This window comes from Myotis lucifugus, unplaced genomic scaffold, assembly GCF_000147115.1.
Source record: "Myotis lucifugus unplaced genomic scaffold, Myoluc2.0 scaffold_80, whole genome shotgun sequence".
NCBI classification, from domain to species: Eukaryota; Metazoa; Chordata; class Mammalia; order Chiroptera; family Vespertilionidae; genus Myotis; species Myotis lucifugus.
Genome location: NW_005871128.1, coordinates 2,502,165 through 2,523,727, shown reverse-complemented (window position 1 = coordinate 2,523,727; position 21,563 = coordinate 2,502,165). Strand labels below are relative to the sequence as shown.

General features: G+C 37.5%; 1 protein-coding gene across 10 annotated transcripts in view; it reads left to right on the top strand.

Annotated features, from left to right (window-relative positions):
* Positions 1-21,563, top strand: part of DST (dystonin) — a 421,009-nt gene that overhangs the window by 246,942 nt on the left and 152,504 nt on the right. For 8 of the 10 annotated variants that reach the window (XR_002829777.1, XM_023755570.1, XM_023755569.1 and 5 more), the window contains exons 13-34: positions 1,197-1,292; positions 1,387-1,514; positions 4,939-5,032; positions 5,325-5,479; positions 6,148-6,610; positions 6,701-6,829; positions 6,980-7,057; positions 7,140-7,301; positions 7,391-7,495; positions 9,833-9,928; positions 10,503-10,628; positions 11,262-11,414; positions 11,602-11,756; positions 11,998-12,124; positions 12,604-12,787; positions 13,734-13,891; positions 14,705-14,883; positions 15,396-15,534; positions 16,591-16,784; positions 18,187-18,349; positions 19,055-19,138; positions 21,077-21,184. Coding sequence is in view for 9 of the 10 variants with exons in the window: in XM_023755570.1 (XP_023611338.1) it covers positions 1,197-1,292; positions 1,387-1,514; positions 4,939-5,032; positions 5,325-5,479; positions 6,148-6,610; positions 6,701-6,829; positions 6,980-7,057; positions 7,140-7,301; positions 7,391-7,495; positions 9,833-9,928; positions 10,503-10,628; positions 11,262-11,414; positions 11,602-11,756; positions 11,998-12,124; positions 12,604-12,787; positions 13,734-13,891; positions 14,705-14,883; positions 15,396-15,534; positions 16,591-16,784; positions 18,187-18,349; positions 19,055-19,138; positions 21,077-21,184 (3,276 nt within the window). In the remaining variant the exon portion in view is untranslated. Of the gene's footprint in view, positions 1-1,196; positions 1,293-1,386; positions 1,515-4,654; positions 4,822-4,938; positions 5,033-5,324; positions 5,480-6,147; positions 6,611-6,700; positions 6,830-6,979; positions 7,058-7,139; positions 7,302-7,390; positions 7,496-9,832; positions 9,929-10,502; positions 10,629-11,261; positions 11,415-11,601; positions 11,757-11,997; positions 12,125-12,603; positions 12,788-13,733; positions 13,892-14,704; positions 14,884-15,395; positions 15,535-16,590; positions 16,785-18,186; positions 18,350-19,054; positions 19,139-21,076; positions 21,185-21,563 lie in introns of those variants that run through there. The other 2 variants (XM_023755577.1, XM_023755578.1) reach the window with 1 other exon arrangement.

Sequence of the window (21,563 nt, the reverse complement as noted above, 5' to 3'; positions counted from 1 at the left end):
AGGGACTTTTTAAAAAAACAACAACAGCATGAATCAGGATGAAATAATTAGTATACACTTATAAATGTGGAGATGCTTTATCTACATCATTTTTATGAAGGTCCTTTTTAGTAAATATAATGAGATTCCAAATTAGTATCTGCAAACTAGATAATAATTTAATTACATGGTTGAAATGTCTATAATAAAGCAGTAACCATTAACATCTATCTCTGTTGACTAAGAGATCTGTTTAACTTAGCCAGTGGGACATTGACCTCAAGTTTTAACTCCATCTATCTGATAAGAATTCTGTTTTCAAGGATAGATCCATGGAATAGACAAGAACAGGTTTTTTTCCCCCTTTATGGAAATTGTATCAGATTATTTTTCCAAAAGCTAATTTGCCACAGTTGGAAAGTATGTTTTTCTTTTTTTTAAAAAAAATCCTCACCTGAGGATTTTTTTAGAGAGAGTGGAAGAGAGACAGACAGACAGAGAGAAACATTGATGTGAGAGAAACACATTGATTGGTTGCCTCCTTCGTGAGCCCTGACCAGGGCCTGAGCCAGGGAGGAGCCTGGGACCAAGGTATGTGCCCTTGACCGGAATCAAACTCAGGACCCTTTGATCCACAGGCTGACGCTCTACCCACTGAGCCAGACCAGGTAGGGCAGAAAGTGTGTCTTTTAGGATGTGTTTTCTTGTTTGTTTGATGAAACTGTTAATAGAGCCCTAGTAAGTTCTACCACGGTTCATTATCTAGACCAGTGGTTTTTAACCTTCTGGCCCTTTAAATATAGTTCCTCATGTTGTCACCCAACCATAAAATTATTTTCGTTGCTACTTCATAACTGTAATGTTGCTACTGTTATGAATCGTAATGTAAATATCTGATATGCAGGATGGTCTTAGGCGACCCCTGTGAAAGGGTCATTCGACCGCCAAAGGGGTCGCGACCCACAGGTTGGGAACCACTGATCTAGACACTGGTGTGGCACCTGCTGAATCACAGCACACATCAGTAGTTACACCCTCATCAAGTCTTACATAACCCAGTCTCTGGCAGTTGGTATAGGCCTTGAGTATCAATTTTATAAAAGAATTCCACTGAATGCATAGGACACAGTCGGTAGCATTTGAAGTGGTAACATTATGCCATAATGAAAACAGGTCTTTGAATGTTGAGCCTTCATTTATTTTCCCTTTCATTTTAGGCACTTTACAATCAGTATTTACAGTTTAAAGAAACAGAAATTCCCCCAAAGGAGACAGAAAAATCAAAAATCAAACGCCTATATAAATTATTAGAGGTAAGCAGAAATTTCCTTTTTTTGTCAAGTGTAATTATTCATTTACTTGTTTTTACATACTTGCTTTGAATTAATTTTTTTTAATTTTCTCCAGATTTGGATAGAATTTGGACGCATCAAACTTCTTCAAGGTTATCATCCAAATGACATAGAAAAAGAGTGGGGGAAGCTCATCATTGCCATGCTCGAGAGGGAGAAGGCACTGCGTCCAGAAGTAGAAAGGTAAGCTGAGTTATTTTTGCCATGGAAACCCAGAGGATGAGTGGGCGTCTCTTTGTTCTCATGGAAAGAACTCACATTTTGGAGCAGAATGACCTAGGACCAACATTTCCCTTTTCTGTTTCTCTGGCTGTGTGACCTTGGATAAGTCACTCAATCTTTCTGATGTTTCATTTTCTTATCTAGAAACTCTTCTAAGAGGTTTGAGGGATTAAAGCAGTGAAGTAAATGTTCAAAAAAGATCCAATAGGCTGGTTTGGTCTGTGAAGTCTCATCTAATAAGATGGTAACAGGTTTAAAGCCTATCCAAGTAGCCATGAGAATTTCTCAAACTGGCTTTTATTTTTTCCCCTATTGACCCTGTCCCCCCACCTTCACTGCTGTGTCCACGGGTTATGCATATAAGTTCTTTGGTTAATCTCATCCCACCCTTCCCCCCTTCCCGCTGAGATTTGACAGTCTGTTCCATGCTTCCATGTCTCTGGATCTGTTTTGTTCGTCAGTTTATTTTGTTCACTAGATTCCACATATGAGTGAGATCTTGTGATACTTGTCTTCCTCTGACTGGCTTTTAAAGCACCAGGGCCTGGATCCGGAAGCTTACAGGTCCATAAAGAACTTATTTAGCTTCTTATAGTTTTGGCTGTGACCCTCTTTCTGTGGGGCCATGGAAACCAGAGTATGGACTGCCTCCATTTACAGGGCAGTGAGGTGGCTCCCAGAAAATACTCAGTAAATATCAGGTTAAGTTCTCCCTACAAGTGCATTTATTCCATAAAATTGTCACTGACTTCATCATTCTGTCTCTACTCCTCTACTCAGTGGCCCTGGCAGGTGCTTTGGGAGACATGTGTTGGATGCATTTGTCTTCATTCTAGTCCTTACCTCCCAGCCTGACTAGTGGGAATTGGGATCTCTGTTCCTCGTTAGCTGTGAGCTCCATGGGCCTGGGCTTCCACTCTCCGCCTTTCTCACACCACACCCTCCTCGCTCTCTTCCCGCAGCCACACTGGCTCTCTCAGGAGCTCTGAGTGCCAAGGTCCCACCCTCCTCCATACCCAGGAGGTTTGCAGCCCTCTGCTCCTTTGGCAGGGAAGTCCAGTTCATCCTGCCCCGCTCTCTTTACTCCTCATCATTCTCAGACCTCGGCTCCAGTGTTACTTCCTCAAGAAATTTTCCATGGTCTCCTAGGCTGGTGCAGATGTCTTGTTTATTATAACTCTTGTGTTTACATGTGTTGTTCCTTCATGGCACTTATCTCTGTTGTAATTCTGTATTTATTTCTGTGATCATTTGATTAAGGGTTACCTGTTCCACTGTTATGAGCTCCAAAAATGTGGAGAAAAACGTGTTTTCACTGCTCCTTGTGTGGCCAATGTTTAACATGGTGCCGGGCACATGGAGAGGCGCTCAGTATACTCATGCTCTCTGTGCCCCACACTTGACCTCAACATTGTTGAAATGGGACATAAAGCAGTGGCAATACGAGGGCAAGTCTAACTTGTCAGCCCTTTATGAAATTACTGCTCACACTCTTGTTAAAGCTTAATATTATATCAACATAACTGGATCATTGGAACGAAAATAAACTTGATGGAACTTTTATGGAGGAGGCATTTGTAGGCGATTCAAGTGAGATACTAAGTTAATCATCTGGAGTAATGGCCAAGTCTGCTAGAGAAGGGATATGGAGTTGATTTTTTAGTCATCAGAATAGTAGCTGGAGTTAACTATATGTTAGCAAAAGAAGGCAGTGTAGGAGTTCCAGGTCCAGGAATCAGTCCATCCCGGATTAAATTAGTAGCTCAACTTGCAAGCCACGTCATTCTAGACAAGGTTATTAATCTCTTTAAGCCTCAGTTTCCTCATTTGTGAAGAGGATGTAGTAGTATCTACCACATTTGGTGGTTATGAGTATGAGGTGAAGTGGTGTATGTAAAATGATTAGTTGATTTCCAGGCACATAATAATTGCTTAATAAACATTAGGTGCTGCTGTTACTATTTTGAGATTTTCTGTTTACTAGCTATATAGGATGTCCCCCTCAAAAAGTATATATACACTTTGACTAATTATAAAGGCAGTGTTTATTAAAATACATTTCATTTTCAAAATTGAGCTGTCAGCTGTTAAAGTGTGCATACAGTTTTTGGGGACATACTGTATTTGATACGGCACTTTCAAACTCCCCCTTTTTTGCCTTCGAAAAAAAAATCAAAGCAAGTTTGGCTTTGTAGTGTTGGGGGTTAAGAAGATATTTAGGAGCTTGTTTGGATAAATACTTTAAGTTTTCTTGAAGCAACAAGTTATTTGGCATTAACTATATATATTGCAAATAATAGCTATGTGGCATGAGAGTGTGTAGAAGACAAATGAGAAATTCTTTTCCAGGAAAGGAAAAACAAGCATAGACAAATGAAATTTGCAAGCATTGTCTCAATAGTCTACTTAGCACTTTGGCTTTTAAAAATATAAACTAACTGTAGTAAGATGAGAGTCACATTCCTGAGAGCATGTCACTTAAAGAAAGGTAAATGGGTCATTCTCCAGTTAATTTAACCTGACAAACAAGTGACATGCCACTTAAACGGGAATGTACTTTCTTTCTCATCACATGAATTTGTTTACACATGCTTATAAATGCCACCGTTCAGCCTTATTGTTATTTGGGTACAGACCTGGCCCTTTATAAAAGTCAGGCTGTAATTGAATATTTGTGGTTTTTTAGCTGATGATTGCTATTGCCTGACTAACTTTTACTAATTGTACCTGGGCTTCGATGAGGCATCTGAGTTGTTTTTTAGGTGGTTGCAATTGGATGACACTTGGTGAAAATATTTGGCCAGGTTTTTTTTCAGTGCCGCCCCATCAGCCTGCCTTGTCCATACTTGCAGGGTTTTAACGCAAGCTACAAAAGGCAAACCTCAGCTAGCAAACTCGTGGCTTTAGGCGAGATTCTTTTGAATAGTTATCAGCGTATTATTTTCTGTGTGTTGCATATGCATGTAGGAGCATATTTAAGGAGCCGTTAAAGCAGTAACATTCAGCTGCCACTTTTTCACCGTTAGAAGTAGAGCTTTCTGCAGACCTACTTTTTAGTCTACTTTTACTGGTCAAGAAGGAATATAATTTCAGGAATAAAAATGCACAGTAGTAGTTACAGCTACCATAGTAGTGATTCTGTGTTTAGTAACACTACTAGCACTCGAACCAGCCTTGATTCAAATGAAAATTTTCTCTCTGTTCATTGCGGGCCAACACTGATCAACTCCTGCATTAGCTTCGGCAATGAATCCGTGGATGGACACAGGTATTGAATCACTGGTGTGGGATTGTGTTTTAGTCTCAGCGGACGGCATTTTTCAGCGATTGTGAACTCTGCGACTTCGGAGGGAGAGGCTATATTCTCTTTTGTTCCTTCTTTCAGGTTGGAAATGTTACAGCAGATTGCCCACCGAGTTCAAAGGGACAGTGTCATCTGTGGAGACAAACTGATACTTGCTCGAAATGCTCTTCAGGCTGTAAGTTAATTTTAGGAGCCTTTGGAATTGTGGGAGAGGAATCTGTGAATTTGGATGAACTAAAACGTTTGCATAGCATTTGGTCAATTCTTGGTATTTTTGTCAACTGAAACTTAAGGTTTGTTAAATATTATGAGCAGAATTTGCTCTATGGAGAAATAGTCAACAGAGGCAAAACATTTTTGAACCGTAAGGGAAAAAAGAGAACTCAAGTAGCCTTGTGTTCCAGTATATCTTACTAGTTTTGAAACTTTGTTTCACAAAATTAATATTGACTTCTCTTAAAATACAGGATTCTAAAAGATTAGAATCGGGGGTGCAGTTTCAGAATGAAGCAGAAATTGCCGGCTATATACTTGAATGTGAGAACCTCTTACGCCAGCATGTAATCGATGTGCAGATACTGATTGATGGAAAATACTACCATGCAGATCAGTTGGTACAGAGGTAAATGTGCTACTTACCTATTCATGCCCTGTCCTTTTGTTAAAAAAAAGTTAGAGTTAAAAGTCTAGAGTTAAAAAAAAACCTAGAGTTAAAAAAGCAAAAATTGTAAATGATGCTTTAATTCTGTTGTTCCACTTTTAGGAATCAATAACAATTTAGGAATTATAACAATAAAACATTTAAATAAATACAGATAAAAAACTTTTGGTTTAGATGAGAAATGTTTTATAATAACAAAAAATTTGGAAATTTCCTAAAGGTCAAATAAGAGGAGAATTGTCACATCATAGTTTAGTAATTATGTTCATTATAAATGGTAGTTATAAAAAAGACTGTGTGATAATGAAAGTGCTCATGGTACAATTCCGTGAAAAAAACGTGGTGTAAAATTTTATCAATATGATTACAATGAATTTTTCAAATAATAGACTTTACTTAGCAGTTTAGATTAACAGAACAACTGGCTGGAAAGTACAGAGTTCCCATATGCTTCCTGATATGACTCCTTCTCCTATTAACATCTTGCATTAGTGTGATACATGTGTTACAATTGATGAACCAGTATTGACACATTATCGTTAACGAAAGTCCATAGTTTACCTTAGGGCTCACTCTTTATAAAGAATGCTATTTATATTATAGCTCATCCCTTTTGATTTTCTTTTCAGGGTTGCAAAACTGCGCGATGAAATTATGGCCTTAAGGAATGAATGTTCCTCAGTGTACAGCAAAGGACGCATGCTGACGACAGAACAGACGAAGCTCATGATATCAGGAATCACTCAAAGTTTAAACTCAGGATTTGCACAGACCTTAAACCCCAGTCTGAACTCAGGGCTGACCCAGAGTTTAACGCCTTCCCTGACCCCTTCTAGTGTGAAATCTGGCCTGTCATCAGGTCTGACTTCCCGCCTGACTCCATCCCTCACTCCAGTTTATACACCTGGTTTCCCAACAGGATTAGTTCCAAATTTCAATTCAGGAGTAGAGACAAATGCATTGCAAACCCTGAAGTTGATGCAGATCCGAAAGCCCCTTCTAAAGTCTTCTTTGTTGGATCAGAACTTAACAGAAGAGGAAATCAACATGAAATTTGTTCAGGATCTTTTGAATTGGGTTGATGAGATGCAGGTAAGAAAGTGTTTACCTGAAAGTTTCCATCTTTATTGCTATCAGTTTCTTTTTTCTTTTTTTTTTAACCTAGAGTCTTTTTGTTTAAAGGGGCAGCTGGACCGCACTGAATGGGGATCAGATTTGCCAAGTGTTGAAAGCCATTTAGAAAATCATAAAAATGTTCACCGAGCTATTGAAGAATTTGAATGTAGCCTTAAAGAAGCTAAGATCAGTGAGGTATATCAAAATCTGTGTCTATTTCATTTTAGCTTACTGTTGTTTTGCTTTTCATGTAAAGACCCTGTGACAAGATAATAGATACATTGAGTAGGAATCAGAATTCTTCAAGATTCCTAACCTTGGTGTCTCTCTTATACCATGTTATAGATCCAAATGACGGCGCCTCTTAAGCTAACTTACGCAGAAAAGTTGCACAGGTTAGAGAGTCTGTATGCAAAACTGTTGGTAAGTTTTTTTTTTACATTTTCTGTTTCCTTTATCTCTGTTTGGCAAAGACATGATTCTTACAATGGTTTCCCTTATAAAGAACACATCCAGGAATCAGGAACGGCACCTTGATACCCTCCATAATTTTATAACTCGTGCCACGAATGAACTTATTTGGTTGAATGAAAAAGAAGAAGAGGAAGTTGCTTATGACTGGAGTGAAAGAAATACCCACATATCCCGGAAAAAAGATTACCATGCTGTAAGTGCAACTTCGGTAATTGAATATTAAAGTGGTATTTCAGGTTTAGATTATTTTCTAACACATTTCTGAACTCTTTCTTGAATTAGGAATTAATGAGAGAACTGGAGCAAAAGGAAGAAAATATTAAGTCAGTTCAGGAGATAGCAGAGCAGCTACTTCTGGAAAACCACCCAGCACGATTAACTATTGAGGTGAGTCAGGAGGCGTAATAGTCATGCTTGAATATCCACATTCGATTATCACCCTGCGTATTTTTTTTTATTGCTGACAAATTGAAAAATGCCAACTATCCAATTTTTATTACAACCTGGCTCAACAGTGATGTTTCTGACACATCATACTGATTTGCCTTCACTTCCCTTGATCTACGTGTGTCACCTGCCCATCACTTAAAGTAAAGGTGCCTTTGTCAACCCTATAACCCAAGAGGCGAATTGCAGTCAATACGAAGGACCTTGACTTTTCAAGCTTGATGTTTTATTTCCTCCTGCCTTGTGCCATTGCACAAGTGATGTAACCTTGCTAAGCCTCACCTACCTACCCAAATGGGAAAATTGCTCCTAACCTGAAGAGCTGTGGTGAGAATGAGAGCAATAATATAAGGTTACTACTTAGTATAGTTTATGGTGCGTAGTATGTTCTTAAGATGTATTAGTTACTGTTATTTAATTAATAATTGTACTTATGATCTAGTTTTGTGAGGTGCATTGAAATAACACCCTGGAAAGGCCTCACTGGAGTGCACATTTCTAATCCAGAAGGTGGAGAATTGATGTGGGATTTATCAGGTTGCCTGTGCGGCGGCGGCGGTGGTGGTGTGTTTAATTTTCTGGCCTGATATTTACTGGTTAGAGTTAGTGAATTTCTAAATCTGACTAACAAGAGGGGGAGGAGAGGTTAAGTAAGGTGGCAGGGAGCATCAGACATGGATAGATGTGGTGTGTTTCCAGAGGAAAATGCAGCTGTGCTTACAACGGGACGTGCTTCACAGTGTCTCAGTTGAGGAAAGAAATATCTTTGTTCACTGAAATCGTCATGGCTCAAAAGATTAGTAAAATTCCAGGTCTCATTGGGGAGTTTGGGGAATGTTACATTTGACCTTTTTTTATATGAAAATAGGGTTTTGCATCCACGTGAAATGCCAGATAGGAATCTTAAAGACACAAGAGCAGGAGGGATAATAAGGGAAGGAAATTAGAGTAATGAGGGGTCTGGATACACTTTTGTACGATGATAAACTAAAAATGGAATTGTCCTCAGAGTAGAGAGATGAAAGCTGTTAGGAAATATGATTATAGGTTAAGAATTGTGATGGAAATAGAAAATGTGAATGTGAACCTGATTACTTTTATGTAGAAATGTTCATCTAATTGCATGTTTCTTGGGAATAAGATTAGTCATCTTTATGATTCCATTGGCCTAGGCAATGTCTTGTGGGTACATGGATAATGGTTATCAACAATATTTCACATTTTATATGAAAAAGAAACTACTAATCTAACAATGCACGATAGGTCTTTTATAGCCATTTTACTCAAAGTGGCTTCACTTAAGGGAACAGGTAATATGATCATGACATGTTGCCAGATTTCCAGTGCAGTTGGAAATGCACGTACATTCCATTCAAAAGCTTGCCTGAACATAGGCTCAGCAGGAATGAGATTTTCCAAAAGGAGGAAGTATGATAGGCTTACTTAAAGCATCTAGAGCACCCTCTTCTGGAAGGCAGTGAATTGCACCTTAAATATAAAAGGGTATTTCATGTTCCCCTAAGGAGGTATCTTATACAATATTTTTGCCCTCATGAAAGATATGCTTTGTCTTAAATAAAGGTAAAAGCAAACAGATGTTTTAATAAAAATTTTAGTATTATGATTTTTATAACTCCAGAATTACAGTGATATAGGATTGATTGCATACTCTCTTCTCTACCCTACCACCACCTCCCTAAATATTTTCCTGGTAAAAACAAAGAAATTAATTCCCCCAGTCCCAACAGCTTCTGGCCTAGTTTTAGAAGCAAAAACAAAGAGAAAACTACAATATCATATATTTTGTGTCAAAGGCGTATTTTATGATCCAGAAATACAAAAATTCAGAGAGAAGAAAGAAAGATGAAGGGACAGTGTCATAAAGGAAAGGAAATGCGAGGATTCCACAGAGTAGAAAAAGGAGTGGTGAGAAAGAAGTAAAGGGTCAGCTTGCATCCATTTCAAATGTTAAATTTCCTTTTCATGTAAGATTAGCTTCCTCCATATATTTTAAGAAAAAAACAAACTTTTAAATTTGAAAGAAATTGACTGGACTGATTTAAAAAGTTGACATTTAAACTTCTAGGACTGGCTTTGGGCAAGTGATAATCTTAGATTAGAGGGACATTCACTACCCTAATTTTCAAGTCTTAATCTGCTAAAAAAAAAAAATCTTACCATCTATATAGATAGTAGAGTCTTTTATCCTTTGAAAGCATTGCTGTGTATGGATGTCATTGTTCTCCCCACTGACAGTGACTGGGTTTTACCTCTCAGGCCTACCGAGCGGCAATGCAGACACAGTGGAGCTGGGTCTTGCAGCTGTGCCAGTGTGTGGAGCAGCACATAAAGGAGAACACCGCCTATTTCGAGGTATGTGATGGAATCGCCACTTCTGTCCATGGCATTGTGATTTCGGCTGACTCACAGAGAATGCTTTCATCATTTATTGTCAGACACATGTACCTAAGGTGCAGGGGAAATAAACTGAAATGTTTTGTTTGTAAGACATAAAGGATACCTTGAAGCATTCTATTAAGGAGGAAATCCTTAATAAAAACAATCTTAAAGTGTCAAAAAAATCTTTATTTTACAAATACATCTCTTACTAAGGAAGTATTTTCATTACAGAGAGTCATTACCAAGAACTCTTTTTAAAAATGTATTCTTCTCCAGAAGATTTAAATTACTCTTGGACTTTCACCCCTACCTAAGAATTGTTTGGAATCTAACAAACCTTGGACATTTATTGTTCATTCGTAATTATCCAAGTTCAAGAGTTGTTATTTGGATAAAGGAGGGATGTGGCTATTACGTTGCATTGTTTTGATGTTATTCTGTTCTCACCGATGAGGGGTACACAGAGGGCCCTGGTAATTGAACTTGGTAACTCTGTACTTTATTGGCATATAATATACTTTAACTACCAGTTTTCATCTTTCCCTAGTTTTTCAATGACGCCAAAGAAGCCACTGATTACTTGAGGAATCTGAAAGATGCCATTCAGCGGAAGTACAGCTGTGATAGATCCAGCAGCATTCACAAGCTGGAAGACCTTGTTCAGGAATCAATGGTACTAAGAAGATTACCTAGGAGTTTCATTAGTAATGTAAAATGGGAATTCGGTGGTTTTTATTATATTTTTATAGGAAGCACAACTGAATATTTCATTAGTACTCTTGATAATTCCACTTTGTTCAATCAAGCATTTAAACATTCAGTTTTAGTATTTTTTGGTAACATAAAAAGGTATTTTTTTATGACAGCTTTGATATTTTAAAATGCTTAAACAGTGTTTTGTGTGTGTGTGTGTGTGTGTGTGTGTGTGTGCGTTCATTCAAGTACAAATACTTAAGTACTTTCTGTATCATAGGTACTGTTTTAGGTGCTGGAGGCAGAGTATGAACAAAACAGATAAGAAATCCCTACCCTCATGGTGCTTACAGGCTAGAGGTGGGCGTAGGCAATAAACATGGTAAATCAGTAAAATATATGTGTATGTTAGATAATAGTAAATGCTAAGGAGGAAGAAAACAATGAAACAAACCGAACCAGGGAAGGGTGATGTAAGAGGGGGTGGGGAGGGGTTGAAAGTTTAGACCTTGGGGTCAGGGCAGCTTCTCTGATGGTTGCATTTCTGTAAAGCCCCCAAACAACAGAGACCACAAGTCTTTTGCCATTTAAAATCATCTTATTTATTACTTAGGAGGAGAAAGAAGAACTCTTGCAGTATAAAAGCACAGTGGCAAGCCTGGTGGGGAGAGCAAAAACCATAATTCAGCTGAAGCCAAGGAATCCTGACTGTCCACTCAAAACATCTATTCCAATCAAAGCCATCTGTGACTACAGACAAATTGAGGTACTTAAGCTCCTAGAAACAGACCAGTTTCTGGCCTTGTTCATATATTTAAAAAGTGAGGTCATATTGCTCACGAGTAAAGTTTTCCACCTTAAAACAACAAAAAGTAATCCCAAGATTGGGTATGGAAAAAAAAATTAGTCAACAATGATCTCATTTGGTTGTTCTGTTCTTCATTTTAAACCAGATAACCATTTACAAAGACGATGAATGTGTTCTGGCGAACAACTCTCATCGCGCTAAATGGAAGGTCATCAGCCCCACGGGGAATGAGGCCATGGTCCCCTCTGTGTGCTTCTCAGTCCCTCCACCAAACAAAGAAGCTGTTGACTTTGCAAACAGGTTCGTATGCATTAGCTAAAAACAGACCCCTGGTTTGGGAAGCTCTCTGAAGGTTAAAGAAATAATCAATACTTTGTCAGGGCCCACAGGATCAGAAGGATCTAAAACTAGCAAACATAGGCTATTTCACACCACACACGCATACATTAAATAAAAAAAAAAGAAAGAAAAAAGAGAAATTGTAGCATGTGTTCAAAGGGAGGGAAAAGGCTTGATCTGTGTTTTCTTTCATGTATTTCAGAATTGAACAACAGTACCAGAATGTCCTAACTCTTTGGCATGAGACTCACATAAACATGAAGAGTGTAGTATCCTGGCATTATCTCATCAATGAAATTGATAAAATTCGAGCTAGCAATGTGGCTTCAGTAAGTAAATCTACACATCAACCTAATCTGTCCAAAAATGTGGGGCACTTTGTCATGAAGAGTAGAGTTTGTATTTGCTGTACAATAGGATGGAGTCCAGCGGAGCCCGTATTCGTTCATTCATTCCATGCTGTTATATACTTACTATTTACGGGGCACTTTCTAAGAATTGGGGTCACCTGGAGATCACATATTCCACTTAGTGCTTATATTTTGATAGGGAGACAGGATATAGTGTTTGGACTTCTAGAGATGAGTCCAGTTTAATTTCATTTAATGAGTTTTAGAGTCTTGTTCTTCTTTGTTTTTTAAAACCTGAAATTGTTAGCAAAGAGGAAAATTAATTTCAAATGGTTCTTGTATTTATGGCTATTGATTTGAACTGGCCTATACCATGAAACTTTAACCTGAGATCTGTCCCATTTAATTTTAACTCAGTACTATAGTCACTCAATTATATGATCATTGGTCTTCTCTAGGTAAAGACAATGTTACCTGGTGAACATCAGCAAGTACTGAGTAATCTACAGTCTCGTTTTGAAGATTTTCTGGAGGATAGCCAGGAATCCCAGATATTTTCGGGCCCAGATATCACACAGCTGGAAAAGGAGGTTAATGTGTGTAAGCAGTATTACCAAGAACTTCTGAAATCTGCAGAAAGAGGTAAAGTATGGGGGTCCTCGTCCCCACCCCCACCCCCCATAGGTGTTTAATACAGGCTATTTCTGCTCTCAATGGGAATTTCAGTCTTAGGTGTGTTATGCTACCTATCAGCCTGTGATAGGTAGACACAGTTGTGGAAAAATTAAAAGCATGTTTCAGGTGGGAATATGCAAAAAGGGATTAATTTTTTCTAGTTGATGAATTAATAAAAAGATGCCAACCAAATAGTATGACAAATGATGGCATCTTAATGCATCTGCTTTTCAACATTTTCATGGTTTTGCAATGTAGTGTTCAGAATAATGATCTTTTCATTTCAGAAAAGATTCAGTTATTTTTCCATGTACCAAACTTGGACTTTAAAAAAAGACTTTCCTCTTTAGAGGATCTTTAGATTCACAGCAAAACTGAGAGGAAGATGTAGAGATTTTCCATAACCAAACTGGGGTTTTACACAAGGGGTTAAAGGAAAAGATTTTTGTCTAGTTAATTTTTGTTTAATATAAATTTTAATATAAACTCTTCTGATATTACTTAGAAACAAAAGCTGTATTAGTAATATTCTATTTTTAAAAATTTTAAACATGAACATATTTTAATCTACCTTTCATTTTAAGGACTTTTATTTAATTTTTTAGGTAATCTGCAACTAATACAATTCACATTTTCCTGAACATAAAAGAGCAATATATTACTTTCCTTGGACATGATACGATAGAAATGGGTACTTCAAATGGCATTAGGGAAATTTTATTAACTCTTTGTAAATTGTAAGGTCACTATTTTAAGGTTTATATCCTTAGGGTGGGTTTGTGATGATATCTGGTATCATTAGTCTGACTCACTATGTTCCAGTAGAAATAAAACTGCCATAATAAAACATGAGCAAGAGCATCCAAATGATAGAAAATAAGATGTTTTCCAAACATTACATTTACGTTCACAGAGGAGCAAGAGGAATCAGTTTATAATCTCTACATCTCTGAAGTGAGAAACATTAGACTGCGGTTAGAGAACTGTGAAGATCGGTTGATCAGACAGATCCGAACTCCACTGGAAAGAGACGATTTGCATGAAAGTGTGTTCAAAATCACAGAGCAGGAGGTGAGATTTGTAAATGTGTTGGGGTAAAATTTAACTTAAAGTAAATTACTATCTTAATGACTGCCAACTCCTGTAACTTCTTACATGCTCAACTTTGCCCAGTGATCACTTCATAAGGTCTGATTATGCTCTTATGGCTTATTGTGAACCAGCATTCTTTAATTCAGTTCTACCTCTGACTCAGGTAAATAGGCTCCCTTTTACCTATCATGGTGGAGGCTGTAAGGGCTTCTCACAGTGCAAATCATTAGACGTTTGTTGACCATATGCTACATGCAAAAGCACTAAGTTAGATGATTGTGCTTGAAAAGATGAGCAATAAGGGAATTATTGATAACAAAACTTGATACTATGGGTTAGTTCCCTTGATAAAGAAAAAGTAAAGAATATGCATAATTTTTAAGTCAATGATCATAATGTAAAACGTGAGTTTTAAAACTGTTGAAAAAGCCCTGGCTGGTGTTGCACAGTGGTTAGAGTGTCAGCCTGCACACGGAGGGTTCAGGGTTCAATTGTCAGTCAGGGGCATGAACCTGGGTTCGATCCCCGGCCAGGTTGGGGCGCCTGCGGGAGGCAACCAATCCATGTGTCTCACATCAATGTTCCTCCCTCTCCCTCTCTCTAGCCCTCTCTCCCTCTGTTTCTCCCTTTGTCTTCTCCTCCGTCCCTCCCTTCCACTTTCTAAAAATCAATGGAAAAAATATCCTCAGATGAGGATTAACAAAAAATAAGCAAACAAACAAAAACTGTTTAAAGAAAGATGCCCCATCTGGAGTGAAAACCTAATGCCAATGTTTGTTCTCTCTTTCATAGAAACTAAAGAAAGAGCTGGAGCGTCTTAAAGATGATTTGGGAACAATCACAAATAAATGTGAAGACTTTTTCAGTCAGGCAGCGGCCTCTCCATCAGTCCCTACCTTACGCTCTGAGCTCAGTGTGGTCCTTCAGAACATGAACCAAGTCTACTCTATGTCTTCCATCTACATAGAGAAGTATGTGACCACTGTCTTAACGTAAATTTGCTTCAGACAACTGTCCTATTTTTACATCGTGCTGCACATTTAAAATATTCATTTTATGAATATTTGTAATTCACTTTTATTTTCTCTTACCAGTATATTAAGTGTTTCTATAGATTTATGATGCTTCTTCATGTTGAAAGGGAATGTGCCACAGAGATTAGGGCGCAGTGTATGATCTTCCCACATTTTGCCTAAAGTTTTAAGAGCTCAGCTGTTGAGTCTGTAGGATTTTCCTCTCAAGCTTGGTCTAAACCAAGGCTTGAAAGAAGACCATCTTATCTTGGAATCTCTTGCTAAATATCACTGTGGTCCATACTATATCTATCAAGAAGACAGTCAGCTGACTATGTCTTGTACGTAATGTGTCAGTGTTCCAACATGAAGAACATGCTATACTATGTATCATAATGGTGCTTCAGGACTGCGTTATGGGAAAATAAACATTTACCAATAGAAGGCTGTTGTTTAATTCTCCTTATTAGGTTGAAAACTGTTAATTTGGTGTTAAAATACACTCAAGCTGCAGAAGCCCTTGTAAAACTGTATGAAATGAAACTGTGTGAAGAAGAAGCAGTGACAGCAGACAAGAATAATATTGAGAATCTAATAAGTACTTTAAAGGTATGAGTCTCACCTTTGGCTGTTTTTCAAGATCATACTTTAAAAATATTTCTCTAGCATTTCAATCTTCAAACATCAACTGTTAAATATCTTAATTTGATTATATTTACATTCATTCTGTTGGCATATCTCTATAATGCCATAGCTTACTGCAGATAAGTATGTTCAGGCATTTGTAATTTGAGGAGAGAGCTTGAAAGTTTGAATCTTCTTGACATTAGCTTTTTATAATCAGTTCATATTGGCAGCAAGAGGAGTTGAAGCTAAAAATTAAATTATTTGTAATTTATTCTCTTGCTGAAAGAGACAGTTATTTTAAAAGTCAAGGAGGCAGCCCTAACTGGTTTGGCTCAGTGGATAGAGCGTCAGCCTGTGGACTGAAGGGTCCCGGGTTCAATTCTGGTGAAGGGCATGTACCTTGGTTGTGGGCACATCCCCATTAGGAGGTGTGCAGGAAACAGTTGATCAATGTTTCTCTCTCATCGATGTTTCTAACTCTCTGTCCCTCTCCCTTCCTCTCTGTAAAAAACCAATAAAATGTATTTAAAAAAAAGTCAAGGAGGCAAATAGAGGAATTAATCTAAGAAAGGAAAAAGACTGGTGGTTGTACTCATCTCTATCTGTAAATGTGTATAAAGAACTGAGTGTAACTATTGAAAAACAATGGTGCAAAGTTATATTAGTGATTTTTAATGTGTACATTCATTTTTAAGCAATGAAATTAGTAAATATCTTAAACATAATCAATGAAAACAACTTACGGAGGTAGCAGACTTGCTTATGGAATATATTTTGCTTTATATGTAAATTTCATTAGGCTGAACTTTATTAAATTGTCAGGTGTTTTTTTAAGATCAAAGTTCAATCAAATATTGGCAATCTCATCAGGTTCAACCTAATACATTATTTTTGTATATGAAAGATACTTTTTCCTTTCTCTGATTTTATAGCAGTCAAGTGACTGCTGTAAATAAATTATAAAATTAGGTAAATAACGTGTTTGCCCAGTGAGTGGTTGACACATTTTTATAACTTTCACCTATTAATGTATTTTAGCAATGGCGGGCTGAAGTAGATGAAAAGAGAGAGGTATTCCACTCATTGGAGGATGAGCTGCAGAAGGCTAAAGCCATCAGTGATGAAATGTTTAAGACATACAAAGAACGGGACCTTGATTTTGACTGGCACAAAGAAAAGGCTGATCAGTTAGCCGAAAGGTGGCAAAATGTTCATGTTCAGATTGACAACAGGTTAGTATCTTTTTTTTGTTCAGTTTTAGTACAGATTTAATGTATATCCTTATATCTAGGTAAAATCTAAACTTATTAGGCTGTTTTAAAATCTCTCATATATAGTTAATTTCATATACATAGTTAATTTTGACATATACTTAACTAGAGGCCCGGTGCACAAAATTCATTCACCGGTATGGTCCCTAGGCCTGGTTGGTGATCAGGGCTGATTGGGGCCTTCCGGCTGCTGGCTGGGCCTCCCTTCCCCAGCTTCCAGCTGCTGGCCGGGACCTCCCTTCCCCAGCTGCTGGTCGGACCTTCCTTCATTCTGTGCTGCCTCCTGGTGGTGAGCCCACTGCATAGTGAGCAATCGAACTCCCAAGGGGACACTTTTCATATTAGCCTTTTATATATATAGATTGTGTTCGCTTCAAGAGCTCTATCTAACTATATTTATTTCTTAAATGTTGGATTTAAATAAGACATTTAACTTCAAAATAAATATTTTTAATTTTATGTTATTAAAACTACTGATATACTCTGGTATTTGGATAGTTAATCTACTTGCTTTATTTCTGAAGGGTAAAACAATATAGTTCTCCATTTATTACAGCTTACAATATTCAAACACAATATTTAAATAATTCAAAATTTTTACCAACTTACAAGACTTAGTAAGAACATGAGCCATGTAGCACTCTATACTAGACCTAAGAAGTGTAAAGAAATTGCAGTGACCTGATGTTCACTTTTATGGAAGATATAAGAACATTGAAAATAAATAAAATAAAAAAGTGAAAGGAAATTAGATGGTTTTAGGTCTCCATCTTAAAAGAAACAGAATAGTGTCTTTTCTCATTAATTTCATGTTTACATTAATGCAAAGAAAATGCTTTTATGATATAGGACCATTCTTGAGAAGTAAAATGATATTCAAATATAGAATATCTCATCTCTATAACATATGTGATTTGTAGGTTTAATTTAGTGATTTTAAATCATAGAGACTGAAGCATTTAATCACAACTCCTGGAAAGTCCTCTCTCAGTCCATGTTGAACCATTCATTGAACTATCTTGTCCTTATTTCTAAAGTGAACTGCCGTTTGATGCAAGCTTTGGGTATTCAAGGCATGCTGATTGATAATGGTTATGGTTAAGTTTCCAGTTTTCCTGCTTTTTAGCTTTAGTCTCTTGGACTTGTCCATAGGATAATCACATGTACAACTCCATAAATAAAATATTTAGATTGAACCCGAGCCAATGTGATTGCCCTTAGAGATGTGCTTCAGAGTGCTGTACCCTTGAATTGTACTGAGTGCATTGCAGTACAGTTATTCTGTCTTTCCCTTCTTCACTACACCTATCACCCTTCTAATGGACGCTATTGGAAACTGTGACTATTCTGTTATGTTTTTTAGGTTACGGGACTTAGAAGGCATTGGCAAATCGCTGAAGTACTACAGAGATACATATCACCCTTTAGATGACTGGATCCAACAAGTTGAAATTACTCAGAGGAAGATTCAGGAAAATCAGCCTGAAAACAGTAAAACCCTAGCCACACAGCTGAATCAACAGAAGGTATGTGAACACAATTCCCTGTGCTAGGGCTGTGTCTGCCGTTGGTCAGCAGTGACCTTTATCTTCCTTTTCTTGTTAAAAGAAGAAGCAAAAAGCTATTTGGAAGAAGGTAGGAAAAATCAGAAATATTAAAATCTTGCAATGTAGAACTACACATATCACTTACTTTGATTTCTTGGAAGTCATTTTGAAAGCATAAGGAATAAGAAGGTAACATGTTGGGGGTAATTTTCAAATTCCTAGTGATCATTTAATCATAGTATGGAAATCTCTTTGGTACTAGGTGGTCACAATAGTTTTGTGGGATCCTAAATAAATGAAAATGGTTAGTGGTAGAAAATTAGAAAGTTTAATTTTGACAGAAAGTTCAGTGCTTTGAGATTTTTTTTCTGTCTTGAGGACCCAATAATTTTTAGTTCTGTTATGATTAGGAATAGGTGGGGGCCAAGGGCTTAAGTCTACTTTTGACTAACTTTTATGAAGTTTTGTACTTTCTGCTTTGAGAACCCCATGTGGGTGGGCCACTTATATGGCTTAATCTAGAAGTTTGTGATTTACCCATTAGGCACATTACATATTATGTGCTAAGGGTTAAGGAGCTATACTTTTAAATGATGTGGATATTTCTTAGTTCCTGAGCATCTTAAGTAGTTGAGTAGCATAGAATCCCTTGTCCTTTTTCATCTAAATTGTGTGTATTTATAGATGCTGGTGTCAGAAATAGAAATGAAACAGAGCAAAATGGATGAATGTCAAAAATATGCAGAACAGTACTCAATTGCGGTGAAGGTACGTGGATTCAGTTATTTACTTCTATCAAATTTAATATTTGGGCATATGATTCTACATTGAACTTTCAAAGCCTTTAAAAGTCATTTCACTCTGTGTTAACAAGTGAAAACAGTCTTCATTTGGAAACCTTTTGACACTACCTACCTTCTAATTCTTTGACATCTGAGTCACATGGCAACCCCTGGTTTATTCATTTTCCCTATGTTACACAGCACATGCACACATGCCCCTCTACACACATAAGAAATACAGAGCTCTGAAATTAATTTCATTTAAAATACATATTTTTATTGATTTCAAGGAGGAAGGGAGTGGGAGAGAGATTGAAACATCAATGATGAGAGAGAATCACTGATCAGCTGCCTCCTGCACACGCCCTCACTGATCAACTTCCTCCTGCACACGCCCTACTGTGGATCGAGTCCGCAACCTGGGCATGTGCCCTGACTAGGAATCAAATCTAAAATTCATTTCTTAAAATATATAAATATATATATATATACACACACACACACACACACACACACACACACACATATATATATATATATAATTGATTTCAGAGAGGAAGGGAGAGGGAGAAATAGAAACATCAAGGATGAGAGAGAATCATTGATCAGCTGCCTCCTGCACGCCCCCCACTGGGCATGTGCCCTTGGCCAGAGTCAAACCTGGGACCCTTCAGGCCACAGGCCAATGCTCTATCCACTGAGCCAAACCGGCTAGGGCAGGGGTGGGCAACCTTTTTGTGAGTGCGTGCCAAAACCAGCAAAATCTCTGACTCAAAATTCTTCTGCGTGCCAACCCTAATTTTTTGAGAACATGTTATGCCTACTTGATATCTCTTAAGGTGTATGTATGTGAAGAACCTGAAGAAATAATAAAATTCATTCGAGCGATAAAAATAGAGTATATGATGAAAAATACATCTATTTTTTTAATGTATACATGTACACTGGTAGTCCGACAGAAAACTTTATGACTCCGTTTGATATTATCAGTGGGACTTTTGCTGCTGCATCACTAATGACAGATGTTACATCAGGTTTATATTTTGTGACCTTCAGAGATAGGCACGAGCTACTACTTTCATCCGTCAGGCTACTCCTATTACGAGACTTAACAAAATTCATCACTGAGAACAAAGATTCACAAGCGTATGTGGATGAAACCAAAACACTGGTCGGATCTAGGAAGGCAGGGAGAGTTAAGGCAGAGGCATAGAAATTGCTCTTCCCCTCTCTCATCAATCCATGTCTATGGTCTTTAAGATAACTTGTTATGTAAAATTATTTATTTATCTAAGATGCATCTACACTGAATTTATCTGAAAAATAAAAAAGTTGATATTAAGAAAAAATTGTAAATGGAAGATTATAAGAGAGGGTTTCGTGTGCCAGCAAAAGTTACTGGCGTGCCATGTTTGGCACGCGTGCCAGGGGTTGCCCACCCCTGGGCTAGGGCTAAAATTCATTTCTCAGTCACTATGTGCCCCCACCCTCCTTGCTTCCCTCTTTCTCTCCTTCTCTCACCCTTGGTCTTGCTTTCTCTCTCCTTTAACAGTGCTAGAGTATCCCATTAAAGAACCTATAACATTTTCTGTTCTCATGCACTGTGAAGTCTTCAATAATATATCATCTTTAGCCACCCAGATGCCCATTGCCATTGTCTAGCTAGAGGAGAGGGAGGCTGAGTGTAACTAGCATATTGTACTAAATGTTTCCATGAGTTTCTAAAGAGACTTAGGAACTTTCCTCACCACCCTAAATGTTTCTGATTTTATTACCACTGTGTGAACATGTCAGGATTGGATAAGTTTCTAAAAGTATTGTTTTGTGATCTTTTCTTTTAAGGTTATTCAGTGAAACTAAGATCCATTAGGAAGCTTTAGCTCTTTGCCTTAATTAATTTCATCTCATTGACTCCTTTATCCAGGACTATGAATTACAAACAATGACCTACCGGGCCATGGTAGATTCACAACAAAAGTCTCCAGTGAAACGCCGGAGAATGCAGAGCTCCGCAGATCTCATCATCCAAGAGGTAATACAAGTACCGCAGAGAAGGGAGGGAGTGTAAAACAGAGAAACAGTACTTGAAAAATTTTATATATTTATATTATAAAATATACATGGAAACTTTATCACTTTAACCATTTTTAAGTGCACAATTCAGTGGCATTCAGTACACTCATAATATTCTGCAGCCTTGACTACTAACCATTTCCAGAAAATTTTCAATGTTCCAAAAAGAAAGTTTCTACCTATAAACTACACTTGATAAAAATCTTTAATCAGGATTAATTGTTAATTGCAGATTATAATAAATGTACTTCTTGATGAGGTTTAGAAGAAAACTGCCATTTAGTATGGTTTGCACAACAGTAATAAGCTCATTCCAGTTTCTGTTACTGGGGGTTGTG